General features: G+C 42.4%; 1 protein-coding gene across 4 annotated transcripts in view; it reads right to left on the minus strand.

Annotated features, from left to right (window-relative positions):
- Positions 1-4,511: 4,511 nt before the first annotated feature.
- Positions 4,512-25,605, minus strand: part of LOC134227333 (lutropin-choriogonadotropic hormone receptor) — a 146,282-nt gene continuing 125,188 nt past the window's right edge. For 3 of the 4 annotated variants that reach the window (XM_062708742.1, XM_062708752.1, XM_062708734.1), the window contains 2 exons: positions 6,064-6,688; positions 4,512-6,000 (listed from right to left, as the gene is read on the minus strand). In XM_062708742.1, coding sequence (XP_062564726.1) covers positions 5,691-6,000; positions 6,064-6,688 — 935 coding nt within the window. In that variant the 3' untranslated portion in view covers positions 4,512-5,690. Of the gene's footprint in view, positions 6,001-6,059; positions 6,689-25,605 lie in introns of those variants that run through there. The other variant, XM_062708759.1, reaches the window with a different exon arrangement.

Consider the following 25,605-nt stretch of genomic DNA (forward strand, 5'->3'; position numbering starts at 1 on the left):
TGACGTTGAAAAGTTCCGAATACGTGACGAAATGAAAGATGATACCTCGTGTGTCGTTGTCCTTCGCGCTTGACCAATACCATGAATTTCCACCCGTTTAGCGTGCCGTGGAAGCTTTAGTAGCTGACAGAATCTTTCCGACATCAAGTTTGCTTGTGGTCAAGAATCCAGCAAGCCACGCGCACGATGAGTCCTATCCCAGTTATCCTTGATCTTGAGCAACACCGTCAGTAAAAAGACGTGGTTTCCCGGATGCCCAACTGCTGCGTTTGTTGAAACGGATGCCACAGAACTAGTAATCGACCCTCCGGAGCTCGTACCTTCCGAAGCAGTTGAAGTCTGTCCCTGAATCCTTGAAGCTTCCGAAACAGGACTGGAAGTATAACCTGAACCAGGGAACCCCGGATGTAGAGAGGTATGATGCTTCTTGGAGCAAGTTCTGCACCTATATTTGGAGGGACAATCACGCGATAGATGATTTCGACCCAAGCAGTTGCTGCACAATCTTTTAGAATTGGTCAGATGCAGTCGTTGGTCGACCGGAAGTTGAATGAAGGAGGAACATTGCGAGATCAAATGCTGCTCTCCGCATGAAACGCAGTTTGAAGGTTTCCGCTCGGTCGCCGAGTTGACCGAGATCTTCAAAGGACGTGACTTCAGTCCGATTGAGGGATATTGAGCTTGAGTAAGAGGTACCTTTTGGTCGACTAGCACAGCGTCAAGAACCCTTGTTTGTCTTTTTAGAAACTCCACCAGGACGACGGAAGATGGCTCGATTTCGTCTGACACATGTTCTTCCCAGCGCTTCTGTGTAGACTCATTCAACTTCGATACCATCAGATGCGTTAGCATCGCACCCCAGCCGGTGGTTTGCTCTCCTAACTGGTCCAAGATTTTGGTGTTTCGTTCGAAGCAGTCGATGACATCGTGGATACATGTAGCAGACTCTTTCCGAATTTTCGGGAACTCAAACATCGCATTCAAATGCCGTTTTTTTCAGCAAGTACTCATTGAAGAACCGTGCAACCAAACCATTCCATGCAACCACGTAATTTGCCTCGCTCATCGGATAAGAATCGATCAACTTCAACGCTTCACTCCTCAGAGAAGCACTCAAGTAGTGGAATTTTTGGATACCACTCAACTCCGGGGCGGAATCAATCAGGGCCTTGAATGTGTCGGGGAAAGGTAGCCATTTTTCAAAACTTCCATCAAATTCAGGAAGGTTTATTTGAGGAAGTCGTACGTAAGCATTTACGTTAGTCAATTGCAAATGAGGAACGAAAGAAGACCCTTGTGACGATTGAGTTTGCGCCTGTTGCGGTAACTTGCCAACCAACCCTGCCCTTACCTCGAAATATTTTTGCTCGAAATTCGCTCTAACTTGATGATGCACCTCGAGGTTGTCCTCATAGTCCTCCGCTGATTCGATGTCTGCTTGAATTCCCTCACATTCCTCCCATTTGGCCTCCAATTTCTCTAGCCGAAACCGTATTTGGTTCTCATCCACTGCCTGCGTGGCTTTCAGGAACTTTTCTGCTCGGGTTAGGAAATCCACGACGCTGTCCCTAACGTGAATCATGGCCTTCAGCTTCTTTCCACCCATGCTGCGTCGAGATGATGATAATATCGGCCAGGAGGGTCCTGTGAATATATGGCAAAGCGGGTAACCTTTCCAAAAGAGAGTATTGAGTTTGGACAGGTTCTCACCTGGTGAGTCTGTCAACAAGGCCTTGTATTTAATATCTCTCTGGAACTTGCATTCATCAACTCGATGACCAAACCAAAATGGCGATTCAATGTAATGAATCGAATCCAATACCTCGAAGCCAAGCACCACTCCTTCCAGGGCAATTACTGTGAATATATCACAAGCGAAGCACCTCACGATACACCAAAAGGAAGTTGGACAGCCACTCACCTTGTGAGCCTGTCTATATAGGCCTTGTATTTTATATTCAACAGCAACTTCCGCAAACAATTGACCTTGTCCGAATAAGTCCTCCTAGTACCACAAGAGTGGCCAAGCTCCTTGCCCAAGACCACCGTCGAGCCGTCGATGGTAGTTTCCGATCCAGAATAAAGATTTTCCGTCCAACCGCACTCAACCGTCAAGTCCTCGCCACAAAAAAATACCGAATACAGAAAAAAGAGCCAGGTAGATTTGAAACCGTATTAGGAGTTGTTGGACAGGTACTCACCTTGTGAGCCTGTCTAACAGGCCTTGTACGCTGATAATCTACTGGTTACTCCAATGACTCCCAATTGCGCCACCAAGTTGGCGCGAAAATAGCTAGTAGTGTAATTGCGAAAGTCCTTTCTACTCCGATCAATGCACCAAATTGCAATGATGACGTAATGGCATAAATCCTTTGTCCCCCAATCAATGCACCAAGTTGCAAAGATAGTGTAATGGTCCTTTGTCCGTTAGCCTTACCGACGCCGCCCGAATCCTTGGAACACTGATCCTGGTCACGGCACCAATGTTGTGGCCTTTACCAAGTGTTCCACCGTTGTTCCTGTGATCGTCTAGTTATTTCCGGCAGTCTGTAGCTCCCCAGGTAAGTATGTAGGATTCCCGTATGCAAGTAGGTATTTCCAGGTTCCAGGTAAGTAATTCACCGTATCGTAGTTTTAAAACACTTTATTACACTGATACTGCACTACATTTATTACACTCTACACAAAACATTTATTTGAACTACAGACTATACATTTATTCACTTATACACTACAGAATAAAATTGGAGTTTTGAGCGGTTATATAACGAACCTTACTGGCCGGTGGCTGGACACGGAATGATACTTAATTTAGATCATAAAAGTCACTAGCTCTAGCGCTTAGTGACTCCACGCGTGACAAAACCTATATGCTACCATCTATCTCATCGATTCGAGAGTATTTCTATTTGGATTCTGCATATCCTCACGATCTCGTTATGAGTTCGAGCAATTTGGTAGCATCAAGACAGTTGAACCAATAAATATACGAGGAGTATACTGCCGCTAACCGCAAGTCGAGCACATCTGTATATGGCGTCCATATACATATGTGCTCGACTTGCGGTTAGCGGCAGTATAGAGAAAAGATAAAAACGTAAACAGTCTTTTTGCCCTCAGATACATCCAATCCATACTACAAGCATTCTAAATAATTGAAACAGTGACCCATTCTCACCCCCATTTGACCCATTGTCACCCTCGACGACGGTATATGTTTTCTTTCTCCAACGTTTCGATCCTTATTGGATCTTTTTCAAGGATTACATTCCCCGAACCAGACACCTAACTATTTATTAGATAAGCTTTGAGCGATACCCCCAATATGTACAGTGACCGTCATAATAAAAAACCCACTCGCTGTTTTTCATACAAATTTTTCTGAAAATTTGACCAGAGCTCAGATATAACTTGAATTTTACCACACCTGAGTTTCGACCATATTGATTCATAGGGTAAAAAAATATTGCGATAATACCAAATTGATTTTTTTGGCAAAAATTTATTTTTGAGATATCACACGCAATCGAGATCTAGATCTTAGATCTCCAAAATTGACCATTTTGTATGAAAAACGGCAAGTGGGCTTTTCATTATGCAGGTCACTGTAGCTTTAATTCTGCTGGCTGATGCTTCCAAAAAAGACAATCGGCTCATTTTTCTCCTGACAGAAAATCGATACCTACCCGAATAGCCCAAGTAGACAAATTATCTAAAGCATCTTGCAATGGTCCTTGCAGATCGCCCGCCCCTGTTCGTATAAAGGAGACAGACTTATTTCTTATGTGAAGTGAGAAATGTCTTAATCTTTATTCGTCACTTCATTTTCACTACAGGCAGTCTGAAGAAAGTCAATTCAACTAAATATTCAGCAAAACGACTCGTTAGTCTACACGACATTCGATCAAATGGTATCAAATCCAGGTGATTCTTTCAATTGATAACTTAGCAAAATTTCGCACAATTGCAATGAATTATAATCGTGTTAAACACTAAACAAACCAAAATGCGCAGCCAGTATTTCTTTCAAAATTGTAGGAATTTCTATTTTGTTTGATATACCGAGCATGTCTTGTAAAACGTTCAGGGCAAAACAAAACGTTTGATATGATGATAGTTTGTGTCTTGTGCGGATAAATCGGGGTCTTCTGCATCGATTCCAGGGTATTAAACGATGCTGCGTATAAATACAAGTGGTCTAAATACGGAATCTATTCCACATGTTTCGCAAAAAAGCTTGACAACTTAAACACATCATTTGCACACATTCACATATTTTCGACTTCCTGAGCATGGATGACACACACACGATACATATTCATATAATGGCAGACATGGAAAAGCTTTCAATTGATAACCGTGGAAATTCTGATTTGATTTGAAAATCGGACCATGTGTCTGCTGGCATATAGAGCCATTTAAGTAAAAGAAGAAGTCAATCCCAAAGAGAATAATAGAAAAGTAAAAGTTCTTAGGGTTGCAATTTCTCAACAAAAAATAGAAACGACTCATCATCTCATCAAGCACATAAAACTTGGATTTATTGGTAACTCTATCGATATCGCTTCATCTTGCTGAATCCTCTCTATATCCTGTTTAATATCTCTAACCGATGGCCTATCAGCTAATTTATACAAATCACTCATTACAATTCACAATCCGTCTCTAGCATGCGTTCATCCTCATTATCGACTCAAAATCAAAATTAAAAGTGGCAGTTGAAAAATATAGAGAACCATGTGACGAGTGCCATGTAAGTTGATATGCTCTCGAATCTGATTTTGTCAAAATCTTGGTCGGTCGGTAGACATGGCCAATTGTAGTTTTAGAACTGCCACTTTCAAGTTTATAGGGAAACTGTTCCAGTTCTTCATCTCATAGCTTCCATATTCATCCTATAAAAAGCAATCAAATGAAAAATGGTTCGTATTAGTTCTTATTTTTGTGATTCTTCCAGCAGTGAACACACATTTTAGCAAAAAGATTCTGCTAACATTGATGTTTTTTTCTGTTTCGAGTTGAGATGAATTTGTTAAAATGAGATGAGAATGGGAATCGTTCTCCTGTTTGAGTTTAATTCGAGAATTGAGACAGATCTCAGATGCATCCAAGTGATAACGAATACCCAAGCAACATTTCTTAAGACTAGCTACTAATATAATAGCAAATAGAATACACACACCGAGGATCCAGTATCACATTCAGATTTGTTTGGGAATGAACATTTGTCGTATTTTTGCTTCTGCTATTGGCGGGAGAAGACGATAATTTGTAAACAACATGGGAAGCGTGGTAAATATACTTTGATAACGTATCACACTAGAAGTCGTTCGATCGGCAAGCTGCTTTCGTTGAATTTTAAATTTTCTGCATTGTTTGATATAATACTTTGAGTATAATGGCGTTACGAACACGATTTCAATACTGCAGTTGTGAATTTTTAACGAGGATGCGAATGGAAAATGAAATGTCCAATTTGGTACATCAACAATCAGTTAGAACAATTTGGCGATCGAATTGCTCCTCATGCTTTTTTTTTCATTGTCAGTACCGCACAGGCACATACGTTGTTCAATATGTCTGAAGCACCAAATATCGAGATTCAATTTCACTTCGTTTATGATATTTTAGCGCATTCCAACACTTCCTAAACTAAGGGTGAAAGTGCCACCCATCATTCATGACTTGCTTCAGAGAAAAGTTTCATTCTCCTGTTCTACAATCAAGCTACCCGTCAGGCTGAGCTTTTCCGTTATCACATTCACCTCCTCCATTACCGTGACATTGGTAGCATGCCCATTCAGACTGTTCGCCGTTGAGCCATGGTCCATATTGGCACCGCTGCTGGTCATCTGGCTTACGACTGTTGTTCCGTTGGGGTTCGACACAGTGTTCAATGTGGTCGTCAGGGAGCCTCTAGCAGGTACGATCTGGATTGTGTTCGTCGGAAGCGAGTAGGTCATTTTGTACTGTTGGGCGCGTTGCGTACACAAACCGTAGCTGAAAGAAAAGATAAAGCTCATTTTTAGTACAAATAACTTGCACGCAAGAAATATCACTTACTTGGATAATAGCATGAAGAAGTCCTTTCGATACTGCATGGTGAGAATGGCGTACAAGTATGGATTTGCACACGAGTTGAGTGGATAGAAGAATACCAGCAAAATTTTGGAATTCGTTACATCAATCAGCGGATATCCGGCGATGGCTGTTAGACCGAAGAAAGCTATCGGTGCCCAGCAGACGAAATTGGTGAATACCAGCAGCGCCATTTTCTTCGCCACCGTCATCTCACCACTGTGGGCCGGGCGGGCGGCATGACGGGTTTCCTTACCGAGCGAGAAATAGATTTGAGCGTAGCAGATGACGATGATGATGAACGCCAATCCGTTGATACCGAGCACCGTCAGCAGATACGCAATGTCCAGCGTGTCGCGCGCTTCCATTGGCAAGCAAATGCTCGTCGATGAATAGTTGCTGATTCCGAACAACGGGAAGGCTGCCATGACTGCCGAGTAGATCCAACCGGCGATCATGATGTAGGTGGCCGCTGAGAGCTTGATGCGTTTGTTGAGGTAGATGGCATGGGTAATTGCGAACCATCGTTCAAGAGTGACAATGGTCAGAGTAAAGATTGATAGATGACTAGAGAAGACTGTAAGAAAACCAGCGAATTTGCAGCCATAACCTGTAAAAGTGAAGAAACAGTCGATAAATAACATGTAGATTAGAAAGTGATGAACCGGTTAAATATATGTGCTCTATGCGAACATTAATATAATTAAAAAGTAACACCGGCTTAGAAACTTTTAAAAAATCTGAAAGAATTCCATTTATTTTTGTTTCAATTGGATTTTAACAGAACAGTTTCTTTATGAAGTTTCACGTGGAATGTCTACATATTAAGGTGGCTCAAAAAACACTTTTCTAAATTTTTTTTAGCCGCCCTCTCATTCGGTTCTATTTAGCCAAATTGGTCATCGTTTGGGCGGTGCTAAACTCGTTGGAAGTTTATATGCAAAAATGTATGCAGAAACATCTAAAAACAGTTATTAGCAGTTAGAAGGCACAATTTACGATGTTTTTTCCATACTAATTTGAGCCACCTTACTATATATGTACGAAAATTATTTCTATTTATCGAGAGAATTATTCGTTATGAGCAATTACCTTTCATCTTGACAAAATAATAATTCATTTTGCAACATCTCTTTGCATATTAACAGAATAAACTGTTGTAGGTAACCATTAAGCGATACAAATGAACAAATATCTGGGTGAGAAGAATTTTGACTGCGATTTTCAAATGCTTACTAACTGCCAAAGTGAAGAGGGTCGGTTCAGAACACTGTTTGCTCTGGTGGGTGCAACTTTGCGTGGTAGCAGCATGAAGGCTTTCGTTGGTAGCTAGGATGCTAGCGCTACGACTTACGAATCGTATGGGAATGTGGACGATAGACGAAATGAGGTACCGGGAAGCGAACAATGCGAAGCGGTGCTCTCTTGATTTTTGGCAGTCAAAGTGGATAGTTCGCTAGCGATTTCCCTCCGAAAAGTTATTGTGTTAAAAGTTTTGTTGGCTGGAGAGCCTGCACTCCTTCTGAAACCGGTTGCTTTGGGCTGAATTAGGCGAATTTTACCTCCATCGACCCTGTGACTCGAGGACTAAAAGAGGCCTTGCGTGCCCACCCCGTTGACTACCATTGGCTATAGACCAGTAGTCTGGGGTTTAGGACGGTTCCTCTTCTAGGACCTGCCGACGGTTCCTCGAGGGCAAGAGGCCGTACCAGAAACGGTATCACTGTATAATGTCAAAATAAACGATCAATAAAAACCATAGTCAAAGAAAGGATCAAAGTTGGACCCCAAATAATATTTGGTAATTTTTAAACCGCGCCCAAAGCTAATAATTCAAATAATGTTCGGTGTCGACGGCACTCTCGGTATAACCTAGAGCGGCTGAATCAACCGAATGTCGCCACTACTTGCACGTGGATTATTGAAGCTTCATTATCTTATAAACCGGTTTTAAAAAAGATGTTTTTATTATGGCCACCCTCTCGAGGCAAGATAAATCCAGAACTATAAATTATATAAAAACTCAAAGGTGCAGCTCAAACGGGTTGTATGCAAAGGTGACATTGAACTACGTGGTCCTGTATGTAATGTACAGGGTTTTGACTTTTCTGTGCGATGATACCAAAGCAAGTGTTTTTCAAGCCCAGGGTGAATCTGCTTTCGTTGTTTACCCTGTGGTCCTGAGATTGAGTGAACATTACGAACCCTGGTGATGTATATAATTTTCAAACTAACATTTGAAAGGGAAGATAAAAATTATTTTTTAAATAATCGAGGACGAACAACACTCTCAAGCGTTCACATAACCAAATTTTCAATTGATAAAAACTCGCTAGAGAGTAAGAATCGTTCAATAATTGTATCTCGATTCGAAGCATTGGTAAATGCTACTTTTGAACTTATTTTCATACATAACACCAAAACACAATAGGACACTGCACGGAAACATCTCATTCTCTTTCGTTCCTCATAAATTTTGACGTTTACTGGCTGTTCCGACAGGATACCACTTTGAACGGACTTCGGAATGAGCACTAATCACGACACTTTATTGCGGGGTAAAACAAAACCAGAATCTCTATTTAGTTTCTTCAACAAACGATCGAAACAGCTATTTCATCTACGCGCGCATATGGATGGATGGGAACTGATCAGTTTATTGTTCAAGCTATTACAATTACATACAGGTGGACGAGCGAACTGGTGATAACGAGAGAAGATATAATGCATTATCTTGTGTTTTGAATGGTGCGGTAATTGAATTAGGGTGATACAAAATATTATTCTAACATACCGCCCACCTTGGAATCACCGGAATTTCATACTACTTAATTCTAATGTTGACAATACTCAAGCCGGCAAACTGTTGTTTCTGTTGGACCATCGCCAATCGCCAGTATGGTCACTTTGGAGGATGCTATAAACATATTCGACTAATACAGACGAGTGTCCCACTGAGAACTGCGCTTTACACGGATGTTCCCTAGGTTTACAGACCGTGGATCGAAAAGGCGAAGGCTATCCTGAAAGATGAGATGGTGCTTTTTTAACTATATAACCCAAACAAAAAATGACTTCCCTGGAACGGAGGCCTCCTGGCCTCCGTTGGTGCCGAAGCACCATGATGTCTCCAACGGTCATCGTCGGACAGAGCTCACGAGCTACGAACGATACGGATGGCATGGCCCACAGTCGACGAAGGCGGATATGAACAGGTGATGGAACGGACTAAACGAGACGATGCTAGGCGATCTATAAGATGAGAGGGTGCTTTTTCATCTATTTAACCCAAACATAATTAGACTTGCCTGGAGCGGAGGCCTCCTGGCCTCCGCGGGTGCTGAAGCACCGAAGATGTCATCAACGACTAAGCGTCGGCGCCCCGGGGATGGTGAACAGAATTAAAATTATACAAAACGAAGAAGAACTCAAAACGTGACATCTACAGTTGAATCATCATAGTCGATTGGATAGGATGGTAAATTCCACAGTCCACGGTTGAATGGCGACAAGGCTATCTATAATATGAGAGGGTGCTTTTTCATCTATATAACCCAAACATAAATAGACTTGCCTGGAACGGAGGCCTCCTGGCCTCCGCGGAAGACGAATCACCGACGATGCTCACGGTAGCAAGATGATTAAACAGGAATTATAGAACAACGACTTGCTTGGGACAGATGACAGGCAGGATGCCACCGTGGATGGATTCAGATTATCACTAACAGGTTGGAGCTGTAGACCTCGATTGATGTAGACCTCGATTCCGATTAACACCGGAAGTTTTTGCAATGTTGATAGAGGTGGTAGTTGAATTTGATTTTATGTTGCAGTTCACTGATTAGTTCTGCTCAGCGTCGGTGGTGTGTAAGTTGTCGCGTATGGGAAGGACGCATATCTTCGATATTGCTCTCTGATACTGGCCATCTTGCGCCTTGACAGTCACCACACGTATGTTACCATCGGATCCGGAATGGATCTCAACTACACGACCTAATTTCCATTTGAGGGGCGGCAACTTGTCTTCCTTTAGCAAAACGAGAGTACCAACACTAATATTGTTGCGCTTACGGGTCCATTTCGTTCGATTATGGAGGTCGGAAAGATACTGAGTCGACCACTTCCTCCATATCGTTTGTACATAGTCCTGCGCTTGCTGCCACATGGATAATCGAGTTTGCTGGAGGTCTTCAAGAGATGGCTCTGGAATAGCTGTTAAGGGTCTTTGGACTAAAAAGTGACCCGGTGTCAAAGCTTCGAAGTCCGATGGATCGCTACTGACCGGCGTGAGAGGCCGGGAATTCAGGATTGCTTCAACCTGGGGCAACACTGTGATCATTTCATCATACTGGAGTACTCGATCTCCTATGGTTCGTTTGAAATGCCCCTTGAATGACTTAACTGCGGCCTCCCACAGGCCGCCAAAGTTTGGTGATCTAGCCGGGATGAAGCGAAAATCTATTCCTTCTCCGATTGAGCTACGAGTTACCGAAGATTGAAACACTCTGCGACCCACAAACCGCTTGAGGGCAGCAATGAACGCCTCACTGGTCAAGTCGCTAACCAGCTCAAAATGTACTGCTTTCGTAACCAGGCAGATGAAGATAGCTACGTAATGTTTTCTGGGAGTTGATCGACGGATAGGATATTTTATAAAGAATGGTCCACAATAATCCACTCCCACTCGTAGGAATGGCGGTGCCGGGGAAACACGCTCGGACGGAAGATCGCCCATAAGTTGATCCAAAACCTTCGGTCTACTTCGAAAACATCGAACACACGTGTGCAAGACAGAATTGGCCAGACTTCTAATACGAGTGATCCAGAATCTTTCTCGTACGGACGATACAAGAAGCTGCAATCCAGAATGGAAGTGCTTGCAGTGGTAGTAGTGAAGGATCAATCTTGCCAAAGGATGACGATGGTGCAAAATCATTGGATGTTTACGACTTGCCGATACTGGAGCCTTGGCTAACCGTCCTCCGACACATAGTATACCTTCAACAAGTACTGGGTTCAGCTTGTTTATTGAAGACGTTGGACTGATTAACACGTTTTTCTTCAATGCGGCTATTTCAGCGGAGAATGTTTCCGATTGTGATAATCGTATGAGGGAGAGTAACGCTTGTTCATGCTCGGAATATGTGAAAAAACCTGTCCGTCGATCATGTTTGTGCTGCGTGTTGTGCATAAAACGTCGGATGCCAGCGACTAATCTGACTAAGTTGAACAATGATGATCGAAGACTGAATACCTCACTCGAAGATTCCAACGACACTGGTAGTGCAACGACCTTCTTTTCCTCCAGAATCTCAGGATCGATTTCTCGTTCAGTAGTTCCCGACGGCCAGTTTCTTGGATCTTGACGAAGCCACAGTGGTCCATCAAACCACAAACGTGCATATTGTAATTGTGATGGACTTGTTCCTCGAGAGATAATGTCCGCAGGATTGTCTTCTCCGGCTACATGCTTCCAAGGACATCCTCTCGTGACGTGTTGAATTTCCGATACACGATTAGCAACAAACATTTGCCATCGCGATGGCAAAGACGATAACCAACACACTACGATCGTTGAATCTGTCCAGAAATGAGCTGTGTGCTGAATCGAGGTACTACCAACAAACTTCTGATAAAGATGAGCCAGCAATAACGCTCCGGAGAGTTCCAGTCGAGGAGTCGTCTGGACCTTTTTCTTCCGTTTAAGATCTTCTAGCGGAGCGACCTTCGATTTTGCCGTGATGAGACGTATTTCCACTGAACCGCTAAAAGTAGTGCTGCGTAAGTAAAGGCATGCTCCGTACGCTTTGCTGGAAGCATCGCAAAAACCATGAACTTGAACGGAAGCTAGATCAGTACTGAATGCCACCCACCGAGGAATGGATAGCGAGGAGAGTGCGGATAGATTTCTTCTGTATTCGATCCAGAAATTACTGTACGATTTGGGTAATGGGTCATCCCAGTCACACTTCTCCTTCCACAGCTCTTGTACGAATATCTTTGCCGTAACGATAACTGGTCCCACCAAGCCAAGAGGATCAAATAAGCGTGCCGTATCTGCAAGTACGACTCGCTTGGTAATGACAGCGTCTTTATTCCAGTCAGGTGACCGAAAGATAAAACAGTCAGTGGAGGTGTCCCAGAGTAGGCCAAGTGTTTTCACTAGCGTGCTTGCTGAATCAAGTTCTAAGGCTGGCCGGCTGCTTATGAGATTATCCGGTAGTAGATCCAAAAGTGTACTGGAGTTGGAGCTCCATTTCCTCAGATTAAACCCACCGGAAGACGTAAGCTTGATCATTTCATTCATCATCTGAGACGCAGTTTCAATATTGTCTGCTCCGGTCAGCATATCGTCTACGTAGAAATCACTCTTCAGTGCCCTCGCCGCCAAAGGGTACATCTCTGATCCAAGTTCCGATAAACGCTGCAGACTCTTGGTTGCTAAGTATGGTGCACACGCTGTACCGTAAGTTACTGTAGTAAGCTGGTAGGTGCGAATTGGTTCTCTCGTCGATTTTCTCCAGAGGATACACTGAAGCCGTTGATCGGAAGGATAAACCAGGATCATCCGATACATTTTCTCGACGTCCGCCATTATGGCTATTCTATGAAGCCGGAAACGCAGCTGAATGGACATGAGATCATCCTGCACAACTGGTCCTGTCATCAGAGCATCGTTTAGTGAGACCCCTGTGGACGTTTTACAAGATGCGTCGAACACTACGCGCAGTTTTGTAGTGGTACTATCCGGCTTCAGGACTGCATGATGCGGAAGAAAGTATACAGGAAACTCTGCATCACCGGAGTCCACTAACTTCATATGACCAAGTTGCTCATATTCATGAATAAACTGGTGATATTGGTTTTTCAGTTCAGGTTGAGCTTCAAGTCGTCGTTCCAATGCCAAGAAACGTTTGGTGGCTATTGCTTCACTTTCTCCAAGTAACTGCATGACAAATTCTTTTTTTGGTAGAGATACTACGAATTTCCCACTGTCATTACGGGTGGTAGTCTCATCGTAGATTGTTTCGCACGTCGATTCCTCGACGGACTGGATGCTATTGGATTTACAGGATTCCTGCTCCCAGAAATGTGCTAACTGGTTGTGAATATCAGCAAGTGTGCATGAAAGCGACACTGTTTGCGGTGGATTCGTTGGTCGGGAAGAAATTTGTCCTGAAACGATCCATCCGAAGACTGTGTTCTGTAGCGTGGGACCTCCCTCGTAGATCTTGTTTCTACCGTCGGTGAGGAGGTCGAAGAAAAATTCGGCTCCAATGATAACGTCGATCGGCCCAGGTTCGAAAAACTGCGGGTCGGCCAAAACCATATGAGACGGTGGTTTCCATCGACCAATATTCGCCTTTTTAGCTGGCAGTGTCGTTGTCAACTCAGGCAGAACGTAGAACGACATGTCCTCGTTGTAGGACAAAACATTACTGAACCGGGGAAGGACACAAGCCGTGACTCGTCTTCGGGATATGGATTTCAAACCACCGATTCCTTGAACTGCCAGGTAGTCGGGAAATCCACGGAGGTTTAGTTTTTGACTAAACGCCGTGGTCATAAAGCAGAATTGCGAACACGAATCTAACAAGGCTCTAGCTAGTCGTGTTGCTCCATACTGATCCTTGATATTGATGATTGCTGTAGACAGGAGAACGTCTCCAGTGCGGTTCTGTATACAGACTGGTAGTGAAACATTATTCTGGTATGTGCATGTCTGGTTTGTGGTGGAGGGTAGCTGAGTGTTTGGTGAGTGAGTGATAGGGAGAGCGCTCGTGGAGGGTTGTGTGGTCTGGTGATGAGTGTATTGGCCTTGGCTGTGTGATTGTGATTGTTGCTGCGGAATTGACACGCGTGGAATCGTCTGCGACGGGACGGAGGATGTGACCGGTGGAATTTGTTGCGAAATTGACTCAGGATGTAACAGTGAGTGATGTTTCTGCTGACAGTGGTGACAGCAGCCCTTGACACATGACTTTGCCTGATGTCCCGCAGACAGACAGTTAAAGCACAACTTATTTCGACGTACTGCATCCGACCTATCCGGAATCTTCATTTTTAGAAACCTGAAGCACCGAAAAACAGAATGGAAAGCTTCTCCACAGAAGATGCACTTATTCCATGATTGAACAGCTGAATTACTCACACCAGCCTTGGGATACCTTGTTTGTGCTGGAAGAACTAACTTGCATGGCGCTAAGGACTGCAAAACGGAGCAATGTCCTCGAAGAAATTCAAGCAGATTATTATAAGATGGAACAGCCTTCGAGTTATGATGAGATTCCCAGTGCCGAAGTGTAACCGAATCGAGGCGTGAGCAAACCATGTACACTAGTATGGTGCTCCAATTCACCGTGTTCTCACCTATCTTGTCGAGCATCAACAGATTTTTTTCAAAGTCCCCGATAAGCTTGCTTAGTGACTCATAGCTCTCCGTCTTCATCACATCGATAGAGAATAGTGCATCCAAATGAGCCTTGACGATTAATTTCTTATTCTCGTACTTCCGCTCCAGTGTGATCCAGGCCACATCGTAGTTCGCTTCGGTAACTTCAACAGAGTTGATTTCCTGGAGGGCTTCTTCGGTCAACGATGACCGCAGGTACGTGAACTTATCCGTAGCTGTCAACTGTTGGTTATCATGTATCAAGCTACGGAAAGTGTCACGAAAGGTTACCCATTCTCTCAGCTGTCCACTGAAACTTGGTAGACGAATTTCAGGAAGCTTCACCCGAGAAACGGCGGCTGTAGCGGCTTGGGGCACTGGTTGAACGACAGGATTGGCAACGGGCAACAACCGTGTAAAACCAGCCTTTAATTTACAATAGAGGTTCTCAACTTTCATTACAATCTTTACATTTTGCTCTTCTCGTTCCGCACGCTAGCCGACAATACGGGCTTTTCGCTGCTCCTTGGACTCCTTCTGGTCAGACTCCTTCTGTTCGAGTTCCTGTTCGTCGAAGACATCGTCGGTCAGCAGCTCTATCTTCCTACGAACCGCGTGGAACTCTTTGAAGACTTCTTCCAATCTTTGGAGACGCACCGGCAATTGGTCAACTTGGTTGGGCTCATAATGTTCGAGAAAATATTGCATTCCTTCCAAAGCCTTCCTGGCGTTTCTGTCCTGCTTCTCCAGCTCGCGAAGATTGTTGCTCATGATGATTGATCACTTGAAAATTGTCACCGCACTGTATAATAACAAGCACCCACTTCGCCGCCACCGAAGATTAATCACTCTCACTGTAAACTATTTTATTTTCAAAATATCCCACACTCGACTCAACGTCCCGCGCGATCGCGTGTGCCAACAGGCGTTCAATTGACAGCAATGGTGGACGTATCAAAGCAGACAACAACCGTATACTGATGACGTGAATAACCAAGACCAACCTCCAACCCAAGGAAATTTGCGCTAGCGGCAATGACTCGATCCCAAATCAAACTACTCAATATGATCAATCAATTTTATTACAGCTCATCTCAAAAATTGTCAGCAGCGAATCATGCAACCCACCACAAACCATTCACCAAAATAACATGCAAATCTACTTCCCCGGTTGCAGCCGTCTCGCTATAATTGTTGCCGTCGTCTCGATCGTACTGCAGACGATAATAGAGCTTCCAGCAGCCAACGGGAACCTTTGTTACTGCAACAGGAACAACACTGATTCACTTCAAGCACTATCTTTGGAGCTTTGGAGCTGCAATGTCGATCACGGAACCACGATTTGTATCACTGCGCCTTCTTCCACAGGTCAAAGTTCAGTCTATCCATAGGTCACTGAAATTCACTACGAGTCCCCGAAATCCGGTTCAAAGGACAAAAAATGTTCCGACAGGATACCACTTTGAACGGACTTCGGAATGAGCACTAATCACGACACTTTATTGCGGGGTAAAACAAAACCAGAATCTCTATTTAGTTTCTTCAACAAACGATCGAAACAGCTATTTCATCTACGCGCGCATATGGATGGATGGGAACTGATCAGTTTATTATTCAAGCTATTACAATTACATACAGGTGGACGAGCGAACTGGTGATAACGAGAGAAGATATAATGCATTATCTTGTGTTTTGAATGGTGCGGTAATTGAATTAGGGTGATACAAAATATTATTCTAACACTGGCCTTGTTGTTTTCTAATTTCTTTGCAGCGAGAAAGAGACAAAGCAGTCCGTGCAGTGCCCCATGCCAAACATCCGATTGAACTTCATTATTGTCATTAAATTAGTCACGGCCTTACTGTTGAGGTCGAAATACGTATCTGTCAAGATACAATTAAGTGGTGGAATTCAATGGGATTGTATAAACTCGTCTTATGACAAGTGAAGACATTCCACTAAAAAGCTCAAAATAATTTTCTTATTAAATTAGTATTAGTTAGGATTGCATCAAAATGATAATTTCTTAAATAATTTTGTGTTTATTATCAATCAATTCAAAAATTTGAAAAGGTATCGCCGATGACAACTCGCCTACTTTTCACACCTGAGAAGTTATCAAATGATATTTCCAATAATTATCGTATGAGAATGATTCAGCACAACCCTGGCTGATAGTGTACCGCTACAACCATCACCGACGCAAACTGGAACAGAGACTAAGCACCCGCCACTAAGTCAGTTTAAACCCCCGGTGGCTTATTACAGTAAAGCCCATCGTGAAAGCTGGGCTGTTAACGGCGTTTGGTGGTCATCCTATGTAGGAAGTCAGAGTAGACACGACAAAGCAGTTTGAAGGATTATTGATAATATTTATTATTACTTCACGTGGGTTGCGTCGTACTTTGCGTTTACTCCGGCAGACACCTAGGAATCAGCGAAAAAGAGCTGAAGAAAGTTTCCCAGAACACATCCACTGCAACAGCGAAGAAGATTCCTAGCCCCTCTACTGGCATCAACCACGAGAAGCTGCCGTCAAACGCCCCCAAGCTTTCGAGAGAATACGAGCGTGTAAGTTAGCAGAAACGAACTGCACCAGCTAAAAGCCCTGTACATTGTATTAATTTTACCTCTATGCTGGCCTGAGGTCTCCAGTTAGCCTTGTGAACAAAGGCACAGAATCCGGAGATGGCGAGATCGATTCTTGATCCGATCTAGGATGTTTTCGGGTGGGAAACATTCTCGACACCCAGGGCATAGTGTATCAGTTGACTTTGCCACACAAGATACATACTAACGCAAAGGTGGGCATAGAAAGCTTACAAATAATAACTAAAGAAATGCTAATAAGATAACAAAGTTGAAAATCAGGCCAAGTTCCAGTTGGAATGTATTGCTATGGAAGAAGAAGCTTGCGATGCACTTACGAGATGGACTGATTCACCGAAACCGATTGCTAAACTGTTACCAAAATTTTAATAGTAAATAAAGCCGATACAAATATTTAAGAACTATTTTGTCTGCCCCTCCCTCGGATTTCTTTGCCAAGAAATAATATTTTGAGGGGGCAACAAAATAAAATTCGGATTATTTTGAGGATTTTCAAAACATCCTTTAACAAATCCGAGGAGTTTTTTTTTTAATTTTTTTCATTTTAATATTTATTTTTTATTATACCCCCCCTTGACCTTTTGGAGACCTTTAAAGTTAATTAAATATTTGTAACGGCCTAATCATGCATAAATATTGCAACACATTGGAGTCGGTTTTCACGCGGAGGATATAAGCCGCGTAAATTAAAACAACGTAAAAAAACGCGTAAATTCCAAAATATGTTTTAATAAACCGCGAAAATTCATAAATTCGAGTAAAAAAATTGCATAACAAGCTATTTGTGTGAAATAAAAACGCGTCAAAAACGACTTCAGTGTACATAGGGTATGAAACGTTGAATCTTCCTTGGATGGGCGTAGCCAGGATTTCGAGAAGGGGGGGCAACTTTTTTGGTCTTCTAAATCGTAGTTTTATAGTAGTTTTATAAAAACACATGAATATTAACACATGAAACCAAATCGAAACAATAATGATTAAAACAATAATGGATTTAAAAATGCGTGATTTATTGCTCATCAGATATTTTTAAATAAAGTGAGAAAAATATTAACGAACTTAGTATTCAGAAAGTTAATTGATCCGAAAATTCCACCATTATTTACTCCAAGAAAATCTTCACGAACTTCTTTATAAGTTCTGCAGAATTCCCTGCAATAATTCAAATAATTTCGTGCTGTTTTCCATACTTTTAAGAATAAGAATATTCCGTGGAAATTCCGCAGAATTGCCAGTAAACATTCCTGAGAATTTCACGAAAAATCTTCGAATTTCTTGTGTAAATTCCATAAAATTTTCCGTGAATTGTTTAGAATAATTTCTTGTGAAAATTTCAAAGAATTTCTCCAGGAATTCCACCGGAAATTTATACAGAAATTATACCGAAAATGAAATCAACAATGGAGTTTTCGGAGGAATTCCTAGATTAATTCGCAATGAAATCCTGAAAGAATTCCGGTGGAAACTTCAAGATTTCCACTGGGAGATCCTCCAGGAGTTTCTTCGAAAATTCCTCCTGGAGTCCTTCCAGGAGTTCCACCGGCATTTCCGCCAAGAATTTCTCTAGGATGTCCTTCGAGAATTATTCCGGTAGTTCTATCGGCAGTTTCTCTGAAAATTCTTCCGGGAATTTCGGCAGAATTGGAATTTATTTAGGCTTCTTCAGGAATTTATATGGATTTTCCACCAGAAGCTCCTCCGAGAATTTCTCTGCGAGCTCCTCAGGGAATTCTCCGGGAGGTCCTCTGATGATAGTGATGGTCCAGCTACAAACCCCAACAAAGGTTTCAGCTAGACGAGATTTGTCTATAAGATGAATTCTCTTGTTTCCGAGAATGCTTCGGGTAGATTCTCCGGGGTTCCTTTATAAATTATCCCGGGAGTTTCTTCAGAAATTCTTCCAGAAAATTCCTTCGAGAGTTCCTCCGGGAACTCCACCAGCAATTCATCTGCGAGTTTCTCCGGAAATTCCTCCGGGAGTTCCACCAGAAGCTATTCCAGGAAATTATTCAGTTTTTTTTCAGGAAATCATTAAGGCTTTCTTCAGAAATTAAGCTGGAAATTCCTCCCGAAGTTCTTCCGATAGTTTCTCTGGGAGCTCATCCGGGAGGTCCTTTAGGAATTCTTCTAGGAGTTCCTCCTGAAATTCCTCCGGGAGTTCTTACGGGAGATCTTACGGGAGCTCCTCCGGCAGTTCCTTCGGGGATCCACCAGCAGTTTCTACGAGAATCCCTTCGGGAGTTTCACCGGCAGTTTCTCCGGGTGTTCCTCTGAAAAGGAACTCCCAGAGTAATTTCCGGAGGAACTCCTGGGGGATTTTTTTCTCGGAGGAGCTGCCGATGGAACTTCTGGAGGAATTTATTGAAGAACTACAGGAAGAATTTCCGGAGGAAATCCTGGAGGAACTCTCGTAAGAATTCTAGGATGAACTACCAAAGGAACTTCCGTAAGAATTCCAGGAGGAACTCCTGGAAGAATTCTTAAAAGAACCTCCCGGAGGAATTCCTTTAAGAACTCCCAGAGAAATTCTCCGAGGAACTTCTGGAGGAATTTGTAGATAAATGTCTAAAGAAATGCTAAATGAATTCCTGGAAGAATGCCTGATTGAATTCCCGAAGGAACTACTGGTGGAACTTCAGGGGAACACCCGGTGGAATACTCTAGAGGAAGAGAAAAAACATTTCTGAAGGAACTTCCGAAATCCCATTTCCCGTGAAATTCCTGCCAAATACCGTCCAGGAATTCCCTGTAAAGTTCCTGGAGGTATTACCGGAGAATTTCTTGGAAAAACTCCTGGAAGAACTAATTCTTAGAGAGATTCCCAGATGAAATGCTGAAGAAAAATACCTGCGGATTTTCCGAAGAAATTTCTGGAAGAACTCTTGGCAGATATCCGAGTAAATTCCGAGTGAAGTCCGGAAGTAATTCTAGTACACTTCCGCGGAAAATCTCCCGGAGAAATTCCTGAAGGAATTCCTGGAGAAGTACCTGAAGAAACTCCCGAAAAAATACCTGTAAGAATTTCTGGGGTAAAACTTGGACGAATTCCAGGAGTAATGCATGAAGATATTTCTAGAGGATTTCTTGAAGGATATTCTGAAGTAATTGCGAAAAGAATTCCAGATTGGAATGCTAGATGATTTCGCTATTGAATGTTTGGCGGTATTCCTGTAAAATTTCCTGGAAGTAATCCCGGAGGAATTAAAGGAAGAGTTCCGAGAGGAATGCCCGGAGAAGTTCCTAGAAGAATTTCCGAAGGAATTTCTTAAAGATTTACAAGTGAAAGTTTGGAGCTAAATCGGAGGATTTCCGTCATAAATTTTTGAAGAAACTGGGAAGAAATTCCGTATGTATTCTTGAAGGAACTCTCGAATGTATGCCTGAAGGAAATTCCGGATTCTTCCTGAAGAGAGAATAGCCGAAGAAATATCTAGAAGTAAATCTTGGAGAGAAGAAAAGAAATCTTCAAGGAATTTCCTCGTGAATTTCCTTAAAAAAAATTAGTGGGGAGTTTCTAGATAAGGAGGAATTACAAGTACATGAGAAGGATTTTCGAACGATTTTCAGAGGAATTTGTGGATAACTTTCCGGAGGCATTCAGAAGTTCCCAGGGGAGCTTCTAGAAGGATTTCAGGGAGAACTTTTAAGCCCAAAATGTTTGGAGTTGTTTTGAACTTTCATATATTATGGACCCTGGAAACCCTAATAAGTTTTGGGAATCTTTTCAATTTCAACCACCTATTTCTGTATATGATTGGATCGTAAAGTGCACATGTTTGAGGGAATTCATTTCAATACCCGTTCAATCTTTCCACAATTTAGGGGGTAACCTTCGCTATCGAAAAGGTTTATTTTGTAGAGATGTGCGTTTAATAAATAGTGGTTGGCCATAAGCCTCGTCATCGTGCGAATGAAGCCTCTGCTTAAGTCCACTAAACCACACAAACTATAGAAAATAGTCACCGTCCAAGTTCATTGTGTGACCAATTTATTTGCCAATTTTGAAGAGTACTCTGACGAACTTATCGGAGTAACTCGTTGTTCGAGATTTGTCTATCATAAACTCCACCTTCCTGTGCGCCCACTTTTGCCAGCGAGTCCGCCTTCTCTTTGCCATATATTAGGAAATGGGAATGGACCCATTCAAGGGTAACCTTGAATGATCTTTCGACCAAATCACGCATCTACTGTCTTATGTTTTTCGCCGACAAGGAGGCATACGCATACTAGGAGGCAAAACTTTTCCAAACCAAAACCATCCTCGATGACGCCATTACCTGCATACCACAAACTAGCACTTGGCCAGGACGAAACGCACTCCGTTGGAGGTCGGACGACATGCGCCGTGTGGTTAAGGCGAAAATGAAGACCCTCCGAGCGCTGCGGGACTTCTCACTGGTCATCCTAACAAGCCAATAATCCTCCAGCACTTTAAAGAAATACACTATGAATGCAGGTCAGTGACTCTTGAAACTTAGAGAAAACAGTAGGAGGATTTTCTCGACTCGGTCAACCCCGGCCAATCTCGGTCGAGCTCTGGAAAAAAATTAACCGCTAAGTGTAAGAGATGATCTTCCCTCATCCATCTCGACACATCGGATCGTACAATCTCCGACCCCCCTGAAGTGGGCCAATGCTCTCGGGGAATATTTTGCTGGTTTAATCTACGTCAACGACTATTCTGCTCATTTTCAGCGGACTATTGCTAGCAGATGTTCGTCTCTCTTACTTTCGAGTCCCTTCGGATTCACAAAATGCCGCTTTTAATTTCCTCACTCGGCGCTCTTTTCAAGTTATGATTGGTAATCAAAGATCTAGGACCTTTCCAGAGGAAACAGGAGTTCCACAAGGATCCGTTCTAGCTGCAACGTTGTTCACCGTGGTTATGAACGGGGTGTTTTGTTCCCTCCCCGTCAACATATATATCTATGTATATGCCGACGACATTCTGCTGGTTGGCGACACGTCAAGTCGTACACGGATCAAGGCAAGGATATACAGCTAGTGCCGTCCTCCGTTAGCCTAACTCGGAGGGCTTTACTATGACAGCCAGCAAATTTATGCGAGGACACGTCTTCAGGAGGAAACATCAGCTGTCCGGACAGAACCTTACGTTGGGGGACCAGCCAATCCCCAACAAAAAAAATGTGAAAGTTCTCGGAGTCTCAATTGACCGGAGCCTTTCGTTCCTATCGCACTTCCGCGAAGCTAAAGAAAGTTGTTGGACCAGAGTCAACCTGGTTCGGACCTTGTGTAAGCCTCATCGAATCAACAACAGGAAGCTCCGGTTAAAGATCGGGGAGGCTATCATTGATAGCCGCCTATTCTATGACCTATAACTGACCTGTAACGGTATCGCCCACCGTAACCTTGACGAAACTCTGTCACCGACTTTTAATTCCTACGTTCGTGCCGCCTCAGGGTTGTTACCCTAAACACCAGCCGAGTCTACCTGTACCGAGGCAGGCATTTTGCCTTTTCGCCACCGTGCGCTGGCGGCCATCTGCCGCACAGCTGCCTCTTTCGCCGCAACCACCTTCGGAGAATATAGAATGCCTCTCCTCACTGAAGGGGATCGGTTTCTCTCGTGTTATGAAAGTTGAAGTGAATCGCGGAAGGTAATGAAATTTTATTTCCCTCTTTAAGCACTGGAATTGGATTTTAAGGCTTTTTTTGAAGAATTGTTGATAATTTCCAGAAGGGTTTCGAATTGGGTCCAATTATGAGACATTATTCTCAAAGTTTATTAATTTCTCGGTGCCCCGGATGAAAGAAACGTTAAGTGTGAGAATGTTAGCAGTTAGTGGAAGAGAATAATCCTGCATGGGCAAGATAGCTGCAACACCGCGCAAGTGATCTAAAGGTGGCGGCAGCACTACGAAGAACACCTGAATGCCGATATGTCAGACAACGGTGGCGGTATGGTAATGAAACTCAGTGCACGCGCGCAGGGAATCTATACCATTTCATCGAAAGACATTTCGTCAAAATATTATTTTTTTTATTTATTCAGACCAAGGCTGAAGAGGCCTGTGCGGTACATAAGATTCTTCTCCATTCGGCTCGGTCCATGGCTACACGTCGCCAATCACGCAGTCTACGGAGGGTCCGCAAGTCATCTTCCACCTGATCGATCCACCTTGCCCGCTGCGCACCTCGCCTTCTTGTGCCCGTCGGATCGTTGTCGAGAACCATTTTAAACGGGTGACGTCAAATTATATTTAGTCGAATGGACATTTGGTCGAAGGGACATTTAGTCGAAAATAATTATTTAGTTCACTTAAGACGTATGGCATTTGGTCGAAAAGACATTACGTCGAATGGACATTTGGTCGTATGCACATTTATTCGAAATCAGATTTTAGAATTAGGGATATTCGTGCATTTGGTCAAATGACATTTGGTCGAATGGATATTTGAAAGAAAGGAACTTTAGTCATTAATATTATTGCTCCAATATTGTCCAAAGAATGATGTGTTCGTAAAAATAATAAATAATAGGAAAACGGTGAACATTCCCGGTGGCTTTGGCGAATACATTTAACAGACTACGATGAATCTATAACATCTGGTGAGAAGACGGAAAGACATTCAGTCGAATAGACATTAGGCCATGTGACCATTTTGTCGAAATTAAATTCTCGGCCATTAATTAACGAATTAATTCAAAGTGAATTAAATACTGAAATGATAATTGTACAAATCTCGGGAACTATTTCAAATCGGCGTATGTAACATTTTGATCAAGCTGAGAAAATGAGCTTGAAAGTTTTCAGAATTCATTTTTATTTCTATTTAGAAACTAATCATTTTTATTGTAATTGAATACACCTCAACGATACATTATGAAAAGGTTCATCGTCACTGACCTTGAAATCTGCACTGCGTGTGAACATTTCAGTTATTTTGATAAAAATATATGATACAACGTTCTGCAACAGATAAATCACATACGTCGTTTTGATACGTCAGTATGACCGAGGTCATGCTACTTTCGTCGAAATGTTACGCTGCTCCGTACGCTGCATTGTTGATACGTCGAAATGTTGCGTCAAGTTGAAACGTTTCACGCACATGCGACAAAAAAATTGCAACACTTACAACACGACGTAACAACATTTGCTGCAGAAAAACAACGTAAAATGTTTTTCTTAACGAAAATCAGAATATTTAAGCAACATGCCTAATTTTGAAATCAGTGATGAAAAAGTACAAGCAGATGCACGTTTTAAACTATTTAGTTGTTCGAAAAAACTTTTTAAAGTACATTTTCTGCTAAGCGGTGTATGTGCAATATTTTCAACAATGATGTTATACCGTTTTGCAAAATATTGATTTGAATTTTTAAAAACACATTTTCATGTAGCTTTGAAGATATACACATTTTTAGATGAATTTGATGCCATATGCTGTTGAAAACGGGTTTGTTTACAATTTGCGACATACGTCGTTTTGAAAAAGTACCCGAGAAATATTGAATGAAAAAACGAGTATGAATGAAAAGAATAAGAAAACCATTTCCATTCGACCAAATATCCTTCGACTAAACATTCTTTCGACGAAATTACATTTGACCAAGTGTCATATGACTGAATATCAATCAACGAATTGTTCCAAAGCCGACTATAATGAAGTATTAGCGAAATAACATTACACCCGATTATTTTTTTACACGGGGAAAAAAGTTTTCAGTTCAAAATTTGAAAATCCGTGTAAAAAAAGTTTTATGATTTCTGGACGAATCATGCACAATGGAGCAACTTTGCAAAAAAATTGTATGGGATTTTTTTTTACACGGCCGTGTAAAAAAATCCGTGTAAAAACAGAATCGGGTGTATTTATAGACCATTTATTTAAATTTAACTAAAAATCTATTGACGAATGATCTATTTTACTAAATTACCGATTATCTGCTAAAATTCGCTTTCGACATTCGACTAAATTTCCATTCGACTAAATGTCCTTTCGACCACTTGTCTTTTCGAGTAAATGAAATTCGAGCAAACGGCATTCGACGAACTGTCCCAAAGCCCGCGCAGGTCAAACGTCATACAGAACCGGATCTCCAGGAAATCTAGGAGGTGATCGGCCGGCTGGAACACAGCAAAGTCTCTGGGGTTGACAAACTACCAGGAGAGCTGTTTAAACACGGTGGTACGGTACTGGGCAGAGCGCTGCAATGGGTAATTACAAAGGTTTGGGAGGACGAGGCTCTGCCACAGGAGTTATTGAAACCACCGTAATCTGAAGAAGTGACTTATGAGCCAAATTACAACATACCACCCAAGTAACATTTTAAGTTTTATAACGCTCTTGAAGACCATAATTTACTCTACAAGAGTGTTTTGAAACCAGCATAAAACTAAAATATAATTAGGACAGTTTTCCAATTTTCTGTTAAAGAGCTCGATGAGTACTACTCGTTAACACAATTTTTGTAAAATCGTACGTATATACGCCACTTTGTCAGAATACGACAGGGGAGTGTCGTGTGTCCCATCTACAAAAAAGCGATAAGTTGGATT

This window comes from Armigeres subalbatus, chromosome 1, assembly GCF_024139115.2.
Source record: "Armigeres subalbatus isolate Guangzhou_Male chromosome 1, GZ_Asu_2, whole genome shotgun sequence".
In the NCBI taxonomy this organism is placed as follows: domain Eukaryota; kingdom Metazoa; phylum Arthropoda; class Insecta; order Diptera; family Culicidae; genus Armigeres; species Armigeres subalbatus.